We start from the raw sequence: 11618 nt of genomic DNA on the forward strand, positions 1-11618 counted from the left end.
TAATCAAAGAGTTTGTTTTGATTAACTAATGTAGTGAATGGGAAGTGTTCGAGCTTGTTAACACTTTCAAGTACCAAAGTACCTTGCACAAAGATGTATAAACTGATTGTCCCGTGTCTCTGTGGTTCGATCCTACTTGCTTTGTACTACCTTTTAATGCAATATAGTAGTGTTCTTAAGGAGTATATCGTACCCCTTTATTTGTTGGGTTTGACACACCTAACAGTCCGAGTTAATTTTTAAAAATAGGGACTGAACGTGTCTTTTGACACCTGCACGAAGGACGATTCGTGTAATTTACTCTAACACAAAAAACAAGAAATAGCATTCTAATTTAATATCGGTTCATTTTAGAATCTTACTATCACTTCATATATTAAATAGATAAAACCAACATACTGAAGATTAAACTTGAAAGATTATGTATGAACATCAAAAAACGAAATCAAAAATAAAACAAAACATGAATAAATTCTTGGATATAAAAACTTTCCTCCATGCTACCTAGACTACTAGCTTTTGAAAGTCTCACAGTCAATCCTGCAAAGGAGGTCTGCAACTAAAAAAATAAAATAAGAAAAAATGGATCAAAAATTGAGAATAATAATTATAAATCATCTTTTTACCCATTTCATAGGCAGACTTGGTTCTAGATATTGAAATTAGTTCGGGAACAATATAAGACTGTAGGCGAGTTGTTTTTCTAGTTCCAGTTTTTCCATGTTTTATATGTCTTGGAACCATCACGAACGTATTTTATATAAAAGGTATTTACAAAAAAAAAAGGTTTAGTTTTTGCTAACAGTGAGTTGAAAGAGTTCATGAAGGTAAAAATTAACCAAGAAAAGATGACATACATCAATGTAACTAACTATTAACTGTAAAGTGGATCCAAAACCTCATTATAATGTCATCAATATTAACTGTGAGTGGTTCGAAAATTAAGATGTTATTATCAATTTTGAACGAATAATTATAAAACAACATAAAATTTATTATTTATATTGTACTAACCAATAAGAAGAAAAGTAATGCATATAAAAAAACAAAAAATGAAAACCAAACACTTCAACTGACAGCTATTGTTTTGTTTAGTATATTTTTACAAACACTTTATTTGTTTCAAACAGTAGAAAAGATGTCACGTTGCATTCACATGAAACCGTTGACTGTAAATCCTCCATCAACAGCAATTGTTTGACCAGTAATGTAAGAAGCAGCAGGCAAACAAAGGAAGGCCACAAGAGATGAAACTTCATTTGCTTCTCCAAGGCGTTTCAAAGGAGTTCTAGATGCCACACTATCCAAAAACTCCTTATTATCAAGTACCTATATACAAATAAAGACATAACAGATCATGCTGTACTGTGTTTGGTATGCATTGGACTTAAACCAACTGATACAGACCGATGCCACCTTAAAAGATAGGACAAAGTGGGACAGAGAATCACTATCAATCTGTCAGATAATCTGTGCAAAAAGACGAAAATGCCCTCTTCATCCCCATTATAAAATAAAGGCACTAGAAAAGTTGTCGACAAAAGAAAGGCAATATGAAGGAAGATTACCTCTTCAATAAGAGAGGTCTTAGTGAACCATGGTGCTACACAATTACTCCGAATGTTGTCTTTCGCCCATTCACATGCTAAATTCTTTGTAAGTTGATTCATAGCAGCTGCGAATGTAAAACACACAGGTTAAAACCAGAAGGGCATTCATGTCTTTTGCACAAACGAGAGAAAGAGAATGAGTGCCTGTTCCACGTTGTTCCTTTTTTTTATGGGTGCATGTTAACAAAGGGGCATAAATGTAAATTATGCAACCATTCTCATACCTTTAATGGCACTGTAAACAGACCCAACACCAACATGAACCAGACCTGCAACAGAGGAAATAAACACAATGCTTCCAGCTCCAGAAGCTTTTAAAAGAGGATGTGCAAGTTGACTCATATGGTAAGAAGACTCCAAATTAGTAGACATGAGCATTGAATACAGTTCTGGAGTATACTCTGTAGTAGGTTTTCTAATGTTTGTCCCCACATTGTTTATCTACAAGCAAGAAATCTATGCAAGTAAGTTTTATGAAGAGTGCAAAATTAAGTTCGTATCATCATTTCAAGAATGAATTACTAATCCAACAGCAATATTAAGCAATTAACGATTCATTGTGATAATGTTTGCGCAAAAGTGTGTTGCACATGTCTAAAACCTAACAGGTTGAATGTGACTCCGAAATTAGTACCTTAAACCTCACATAATCGTCAAATTATCAATTCCCGCTCACAAAAAATTGAGCAATTAGCATCAATTTCAACTGGTGAAGCAATTATGTTTGAATTTGTAAACATGATCTAGAGTAAAAAGTTAAGTTTCGTGGGAACACAAGTAGAAGAGCTTACTAAGATGTTGAGCTTGCCACCGAAAAGCGACGAGACTTGTTCGACAAGCTGTTCTCGTTGAGGACGAGAAGATAAGTCGCAGACGCATCCTGTGACGTTGAAGCACTTGGCTGACCATTCTTGTAACCGTTGGTTAAGTTCAGCTTCGTTGCGAGAGCAGGTGTGCACCGCCGCCCCTAACTCCGCCAGTTCCTCGACTACCGCGTAGCCGATTCCACGTGTACCACCGGTGACGAGAGCAGTTACTCCGGCTAGAGACCATCTGGGATTTCTAGTTGCACCAATACCATCGACACTTATTGGAGCCTTCGTCGTCATTGATTCTTACAATGGCACTGCTTGTAAGATTTTGTTTTATTTTAGGCGATCAAATTATTTTTTTTTGAGTAAATTACATGAATGTCCTAAGGTTTCGGGGCATTTGATCTTTATTTTTTTTAGACAAAATTAGTGTTCATGGTTGACAAAATCAATCAATTATAGTTTTTATGGCGAATTCTTTACACAATGCTCCATGTGGTTTCAAAATTTTGCAAAGGCGGTCATTTTAACTAACGGCGTTAACTTTTTCAGTTAAGTCCTATGTGAAATGATATATTTGCCCTTAGCATAAGGATGATTTATGTAATTTGTTTCTACCACATTGATCATTTATGTAATTTTCTCTATTATTTATTATTGTTTTTATTTATTTTAATTATATATTTAAGGATTTATATTTGTTTAAATTTATTGTTTAATATATATATATATATATATATATATATATATATATATATATATATATATATATATATATATATATATATATATATATAAACATTTTTTAACCTTTTGCTCAAATTATTTTTTCTAATCTTTTTGATATTTTCTTGAAGTAAATTTATTAATGTTTTTTATTTAGATGTTTTATTCGAATATTATTTATTTATTATTATTATTTTTTGACGTTATGTTCAAATACATTTTTCAACATTTAGTATGTTTATATTTGTTAATGGATTTCATGGCTATTATTTAATTTGTTTTTAATTCACATGGCACATGACACTCTAAAGGTTCATACTGTTTGTTTTTGTTGCGCGTTTGGTCCTTGTTTTATCTAAAAAAACTATTTTGTCATTGATTTTTTTAATTTATTTAAATAAACACACCCCCAACCTTACTTCCACTTCATCTTACCTTACCTTACCTACCCCACTTTATTTAAATAAATTAAAAAACCAATGACAAAATAGTTTTTTTAGGTAAGACAGGGACCTAACGCGCAACAAAAACAAACTGTAGGGAACTTCCAAGTTAAAAATATAAGTTAGGGACCAAACATGCAAATTACCCCAAACCATAGGGACTATTCATGTAAATTACTCTATTTTCTTACAAAATTTCAAGAATGGTACCATGATTAAAAAAAGTAAATTACACGAATGATCCTTGTGGTTTGGGTCATTTGTGCATTTAGTCCCTAACTTGTCACTACTGTTTGTTTATATTGCGCGTTCAGTCCTTGTCTAAACTAAAAAGACTATTATGCCCTTATTAATTTCTTTTTAATTTTTTTTATCTTATTAGAAACCATATTTAATAAAACAAAATGCATTTGGGTCCTATGCCATCCCAACTCAACCCATTTCTTTCCTCTTTTCTTCGTCAAGAGATCCCGACAACTGCTAATCAATTATAGTAACCACTGTCGATGAACTCCGACAACCACCTCCGAAAGCTGCAACCAAAACCAAGGTCATCCAAAATCATAAAATCATTTGCATATGTTTTCATAAACCATATTTTTTCAGAAACAAAATGAAAACCAAAATTTTCATAAATTAAATGTTGAATATGTTCATAAATTTGTAGAAACCAAAAGAAAAAAAATCCTTGTTGAAAATGAACCAAATCAAAATAATGAAGTGAGACTTTTAATGTTGGGGTTGTGTATAAAATCGACCTAATTAGCACCTCATTTCCTTACCCCAATACAATCTATATACTATCCCTCTGATTGCAAAAACACTAATGATTAAAGTCGATGGTCCAGTGAAATGTGTGTATGAAAGAGAGAGAGATAGAGAGATAGAGAGAGAGAGAGAGGGAATAATGGGAGGGGAGTTTTACCTCGGGAGAGAGAAAAAAAGAGAGAGGAAGGAAGGGGAAGGTATTTGGGTGGCCATGACGGCTTCCAGATGATGCTAAAAGATCTATTTCCCTTTAAAACAGATCGAAATCAGAGGGTGAAGGGTTTCCCAATCTTGCCTCTAGATATGTTTGATGAATGTGGATTTTGTGGATTTCATTATCCCGCGGGGGTGGACGATGATTGTGGGGGAGTTTCATAATCACGTTGGATCAGCTGTGACCTGAAGCAATAACAGTGGTCGTTGGACTGCCAGGGCCCGATGGTAATGGGTGGAGGAGATAGAAAGGCGGAGTAAAGAGGCAGTGGTAGATTGTTAGCGACAATACAATGGGTAAAAGGTTGTCGCCGGAAATGATGGTCTATGGACGGTGGAGGTGGTAAAGGGTACCGATAATGGCGTTTAAGGAAGAGAGGAAGACACAAGGAATAAAAGCGGGAATTGGGGAGAACGATAAAAGGAAGATGTGGGACTGTGGGTGGGGTCTAGGTAGAGGTAGGGTTGGTTTTATTTAATGATTTAATTTATATAATAATCAAAATATAATTATAAATTAAATTAAAAAAATATCATTAAGGGTAAAATAGACATTTTAACACTATTAGGGACCAAACGCGCAACAAAAACTAACAGTAGGGACCTTCCGAGTTAAAAATAGAAGTTAGGGACCAAGCACGTAAGTTACCCTAAACCATAGGGAGCATTCGTGTAGTTTACTCTTTAAAAAAAGAAAAAGAAATGAGAGCTTAAAATAAGGGTGCTGCTATTAAAATACCATTAAACACTTCAATTTAAAAGTCAAACCAATATATAACTTCTGTTGCTTTTAGCATAACCAATCTACTTTTATCTAGGGATGTTATTTGGGTCAGAACCGGTTTGATTCGAATCTGAATAACCCAAAAACCAAATAAGGGTAATTGCATGAACCAAAAAACGAATTGATTAACCACTACGGGTTCGATTCGGTTCAGGTATTAATCTGTTCAGTTCGGTTATTACCCGAAGAACCCAAATAACATGTACAAGATGATTAAGGACCTAATATAACCGTAAAAACCGAATAAACCGTATTAGGATTCTATAACCCGAATAATAGAATAACAATGTACTTTTATATATCAACATAAAACATTCAAAGACTAACATAACATAGTAATACATTGAAAAATTAACATTTACATAATAGATTAACATAATGAGAATTAATTTCTTAATTGAGTTTCTTGAGTTGGAGCCCAATTTTCCATAACTAGACAAAGTAGGAATCCGTGAATCCTTAGAGACAACAGGAAGTGTTGATTTTTGAAAGTTTCAAACAAGAGGAATGATTGACAAAAGTGATTTTGAGTTTTAATGAAAGTTGTAGAGCTCGTCGAGAGGATTTTAAGGATATTAAGAATGTTGAAAATGGAGCTCATGTGCGAAAGTTGTGGTCGTATGAAGATCTGTGAGAAAATACATGTGTTGATGATGTGGTATGACTAGGAGGTGCCACATGGCAATGTCGAAAACCCCTCTCTTCCGAGAGACAAGACGCCATGGTACCCTAAAAATTCGACATGTGGCTCACGAGAGGTCATGACAGGTGGCCATGTCGGAAGAGGCATAAACCAAGCGATGTTGACAAATACAGAGGCGACACGTGGGCGCGACACACCTCCTTTATTTTCCAATAAATTGACTGCAAAATCACCTCATTCCCCCACACGACTTCTCCAAAACTCTCTCAAATACTTTTCGACCTTTGAGTCCGACTTTCTCCTAACTTTTAGCATATTTTAATAGAATCTCTAGAGCTCTAAGAGCCTGACGAAAATAGGTGTTTAGGTTAAATATTGTCCGTGCAATTTCTTGGTTTTCACTAAAATCCCTATAAGTTAAGCTACACTTATTTTATTCTAAGTGTAACTTAAATTGATGTTCATAGTCGTTATTTTAAAGCTATAAATAAGATTTATCAGTGATTCTAAGTCATAATACTAATTAATCTACTTATAGGAATGATGTATAGGTTGGATCTAGTGGGTGTATAAAGTGAGATTTCTAAATAATATACTATGTATACCAAACATAACCTACCTCTGATATGCTCCTACACGTTTATTACTAACTTGATACATCTTGATGTAGACATTGAGATTAGTGAGGAATTTTGACTATCATTAGCCGCTGGGAATATAAGACTAAGATTTATTTAAATTTGTGCCTAGGCAACATCAAAGGAAAAGCTAAGTGCTGAAGCGAAGCGCTGTCCAAATCACAAATCATCCACCTAAGTCAAGTGAGTGCATAGTTCCTTTCATGAACATGATTTTTAATACAAATAGTAATTAAAGTATTAAATATTTGTTGAAAAGTTTATATGTTATCTATATGCTTATTTCTAAGATTATGTGTTAGAAATGTATTTGATGATATACAATATGTGAACCAGATACGGTTTTATGTGATAAGATATATATATATATATATATATATATATATATGTGTGTGCTATTAATAATAGAAGTATTATTAGAGAGAAAGGTAAAAGTATATTATTATTTAAATACTTTGTGTTAAAAATATAGACTAAATTAGGATAGTGTTGTCTAATCAGAGTTGGTATTGGGAGCTGCTAACGTTATCTAATAGCCACGTTAAATGTAACAGAGATGTTACTGATGGTTTTTGGCTATATGAACATCCCTATGTGCACATGCAAACCCTAATGCTTGGATCTAGGTTTCTCTAATTAAACATGCTTTCAATCCAAGACTTCTAATGACTAATTAGGTATAAGAACAATACAAAATCAGATCTAGAAGTTTACCTTTGAATCTCTTGTTTGATCTTGTTGTCTTGGAGCTCTAGAGTCACAATTGTCACTCCTCTAATGGCTTACAAACACCAACTAGCAAGGAGGATGATTTGAGAGAGAGGAGAGGGACTGGAAATCGGCCAGGGTTTCTTTGCTTTAGCAGAGGTGCCGATTTCACATGTCCTAAGGGTCTATTTATACTTGTAGACTCATAGGGTTTCACCCTTAAAACCTAGCTGGATAATCTTTCCTTAAAGCAATCCAAATCCTTACCTAAGATAAGCCTTGGACGATTTTGAGGCTATCCCAAGCCCTAGAATCCGTCCAATCCTTATCCCTAAAGGATTTACAGTCTAAAGTGTAACTATCAAACAATTGACAGTTTATACCCTCTTATTTAATTAATCTCTTTAAGTCACCAAATTAATACTAATTAATCTATGACTTATATTAATTAAATAACAATATTATTATTCATTATATTATTCTCATAATATATTAATAATATCTATTCTCTCATAATAAATCATCCTATCAAGTTGCTATGGTGAAGGCAACCCAAAAGGACCATGCACAATCGGGTCAACTACTTGCCTAATATAGTTGCAGCCTTAAACACTATTCCAACAGTCTCCCACTTGGATAAGTCTAGTAACTATATGCACAAGTACAATCCGATTTGCAATCGTAGCTCTCAAAGACGCTGTCAAACTCTGATCTAATCAATCTTGTCCTTTAGATAAGGGATCGTACAGTCCTTTGTTAGATATCATGCTGACAATTCTATGGAATGATTAGTCTAGCATTTAGGTTTCTCGATCTCCGATTTATTCGACATAGAACTTAATCGAACACATCAATTCATTTCTGACCGGGCCTGACACATAAGTCAAATCAAATCATCGAGCGGCCGAGATATCGCTTTTACCCTCTTGGGATAAAAGTCACAGATAAACTTCGACTTATATGCATTTACTTATTTATTAATCAACTATACACAACAATGCGTTTTATAACACCGAGCTACTGATGCTTTTTCGCATTATCAACATACAATCAATTAACAAATAACAAACCATATATCTAGGTTTTAAGACTATATGATATTATCGTCTTGCGATCACCCTTTTCTATCATATTCCATAAGGTGATCCCAGCAAGCGCGGGTTTGTTCCAATGCTCAAAACTAGTTCATAAGCACTCATGAACGTCGCAACAATCTTTTGCTATGTCTAATACCATTTAGACAATCTACACACCAATTCATGACAATCTTCATTCATATCTACTTCCAATATATGAACGATTGTGGACAATTTGAATAATTCGATTATTCTTAATAAACTCAATTATTCTGGAAGTCAAAACATGCAAAATGAAACAATAGTTAAATAATTAACATAAGACAGTAACATTACTCATAAATAATACTCTTTTATTTAATCATCAAATGTTAATTACATTTATCTATTACACGTTTCTAATACTATCTAATCTATGCTAATATCATCCTTCAGCCCAATACTCCTAGCATGCTGCAAGTGCTTAACCCTACTCAGTCCCTTTGTAAGCGGATCTGCTGGGTTATCCTCCGATGATATCCTCTTCACTACGAGTTGTCCTTCTTCTACACGATGTCTAATAAAGTGATATTTTCTGTCTATGTGTCGTGATCTACCATGATCTCTAGGTTCTTTGGTCAAGGCAACCGCTCATTCATTATCACAGAAAATCTACATGGGCTCCTTTATGGCAGGTACAACTCCAAGGTCACCAATGAAGTTCTTCAGCCATATTGCCTCCTTCGACGCTTGGCTCGCTGCAATGTACTCTGATTCGCACGTTGAATCAGCTATGGTTTCTTGCTTGGAGCTTTTCCAAGTTACTGCTCCTCCATTCAGGGTAAAGACCCAGCCCGATTGCGAACGGTAGTTGTCCCTGTCGGTCTGAAAGCTGGCGTCACTATACCCTCGCACCTTCAAGTCATCACTCCCTCCGAGGACTAAAAACCATTCCTTCGTCCTCCGAAGGTACTTAAGGATATTCTTCACCGCAATCCAATGGGCTCTGCCAGGATTCCCTTGATATCTGCTAACCATGCTCAAAGCAAAGGCTACATAAAGGCGAGTACAAGTCATAACATACATGATTGAACCAACTGCGGAAGCGTATGGTACTCGGCTCATGTAACAACGTAATTTTTCAAACAAAATTTTCATTTCAAAATAAAGTATTTTCATTCAATACAAGGCATAAACATTCCATGTGTCATAACAGAATACAAATCATACGAATCCCAAGATCACAAAACATCTATCAGTGTGTACAGATCACGCCGGCGCCTTCCCACGGTCCTCGCTAGTACCTGAAACACATACACAACAACTGTAAGCATAATTGCTTAGTGAGTTCCCCAAAATACAACTTACGCACATACGCCTTTCCAGGCCCTGACCTTCCGATCCATGCGTCTCAGGGGACTTCCGTCCCTGCTGGGTAAACCTTCCGGTCCTACCCACGCCAACCTTACGGTCCAAGACTCACAACGCCTTCCGGCCCATAACATAATCGCCTTCCGGCCCATAACATAATCGCCTTCCGGCCCTTAACATGATGCCTTCCGGCCCACATAACATACATAGCATGTATAACAATTAACTTATCACATATAGCACATATATCTCATATCATATCCGACCTTCCGGTCACACAGTCAAACCCTTCCGGGAACAGTATAGTGAGAAGACTCACCTCGTAAATATCGAAAGCTAGCAAATCCCGAAGTCACTCGTGCCCGATCCTCCGAGCTACAATCTCCCTATAACATCATACATCTCTTATTAACACTCTTATCTTCTAAGTTTGACTATCCTTAAGAAGTCAAACATAGGTCAACTCTGGTCAACGGTCAACGGTCAACTTGACCGGACTCGGCGAGTGCACAAGGGCAACTCGGCGAGTCTAGACGCATCCGCCAACTCCATAGGATTCCCTTCTTACTCGTCGAGTACCTCCCCTGACTCGACGAGTTCCACCTGGGAGAGTCGCGGGGCCACCCCGACTCAACTCGCCGAGTCTCAAGAACAACTCGGCGAGTCCCAGCTCGACTCAGTCCACCTGTCGACCCTCTCTAATTCGTCCTGACTCACTGAGTCACCCATAACTCGGTCAGGACTACACACTGGGTGTCCTCAAGGACAATCTTCAAGCGACTCGTCGAGTCTGTTCATCAGACTCGGTGAGTCCATGCCATGCACCAGCTAAAACTGGCTTTTGCGGTCAGATCCGTTCCATCCATTCATAGATCTGGCCTTCCCAAGCTTATTTGTCACGTAAAGTCTCAGTCTTGGTTGCCATGCAATGCGTACAAGGCTTATTTTGAGGAAACAACCTCTAATATGACCACCTTAGCTTCTAACTCAAAAGGATGGACATAAAGCTAGTCATATGGGGTCTCCTAGACCTGCTAAGGCCCAGATCTAGGTTCCATATCTCCATGGAACCTTTCATACTTCCAATTTAAGCCAAGAAATGCAAGAAGAAACCCTAGATTTGACACATCAACACAAAACACGAAGTTTTGCTCTGAAAGTTACCTCAAGAAGACTCCCTTGATGAATTAGCAACAGATCCAAGCTCCCCAACTCCTCAAGTTTGATCCTCTCCCTCCTTTCTTGCAATATCACACAAAATGGTGAACAAATGGCCTCCAAATACACTCACAAGGGCTCACAGTCGTATGGGGGGCTCTTAGGGTTCAAGGTGGCCGCAAATGAGGGCCATAAGGTCCTTTAAATAGGGCTTAGGACCGGGAAATTAGGGTTTCATTAAACAGCGCAGACTCGCCGAGTCCATATCCTGGACTCGCCAAGTCCAGACGAATCCCGTGTCCAGAATCGCGACCCTACTCGGCGAGTCTAAGCTCCAACTCGCCGAGTCCCCTCTCAAAACACAAAATAATTAAACAATAAAGATATCTGGAATTCCGGGCTGTTACAATTCTCCCCCACTAGAACTAGACTTCGCCCTCGAAGTCTCGCTCTGAAAATAGCTCCGGATGCTGCTCCCGCATCTCGCGCTCCGGCTCCCAGGTCATCTCCGATCCCTTCCGGTGTTGCCACTGAACCAACACCAGAGGTACCTCCTTGTTCCTCAGAACCTTGATCTTCCGATCCCTGATGGCCACAAGCCTCTCAGCATAATTCAGACTCACATCCACCTGAATATCCTCTAATGGAACCACTGCCGACTCATCGGCTAAACACTTCCTCAATTGCGA

General features: G+C 37.0%; 1 protein-coding gene across 2 annotated transcripts; it reads right to left on the bottom strand.

Moving 5' to 3' along the window:
* Window positions 1-973: 973 nt before the first annotated feature.
* LOC145053940 (tropinone reductase homolog At5g06060-like) lies at window positions 974-2777 on the bottom strand. Of its 2 annotated transcripts, none has more exons than XM_079002064.1 (4): window positions 2402-2774; window positions 1835-2051; window positions 1569-1675; window positions 974-1329 (listed from the first exon to the last, which is right to left on the bottom strand). In XM_079002064.1, exons 1-4 carry the CDS (start codon window positions 2717-2719, stop codon window positions 1153-1155), a joined length of 819 nt encoding a protein of 272 aa, XP_078858190.1. In that variant the 5' UTR covers window positions 2720-2774; the 3' UTR covers window positions 974-1152. The 2 variants fall into 2 exon arrangements, with proteins under 2 accessions (XP_078858190.1, XP_078858191.1); XM_079002065.1 differs by lacking the exon at window positions 974-1329 and adding an exon at window positions 1336-1470 and having other exon boundaries at window positions 2402-2777.
* Between the last annotated feature and the right edge of the window lie 8841 nt (window positions 2778-11618).

Source organism: Lactuca serriola, chromosome 5 (assembly GCF_051521515.1).
Source record: "Lactuca serriola cultivar US96UC23 chromosome 5, Lser_US96UC23_V15, whole genome shotgun sequence".
Lineage (NCBI taxonomy): Eukaryota > Viridiplantae > Streptophyta > Magnoliopsida > Asterales > Asteraceae > Lactuca > Lactuca serriola.

Coding starts and splice junctions, on each gene's coding strand:
- LOC145053940 (XM_079002064.1), bottom strand. CDS start 2,719: ATGACGACGAAGGCTCCAATAAGTGTCGATGGTATTGGTGCAACTAGA. Junction 2,052..2,401: donor GTGGCAAGCTCAACATCTTA/GTAAGCTCTTCT, acceptor TCTTGCTTGTAG/ATAAACAATGTGGGGACAAA. Junction 1,330..1,568: donor AGACCTCTCTTATTGAAGAG/GTAATCTTCCTT, acceptor ATTTGTATATAG/GTACTTGATAATAAGGAGTT.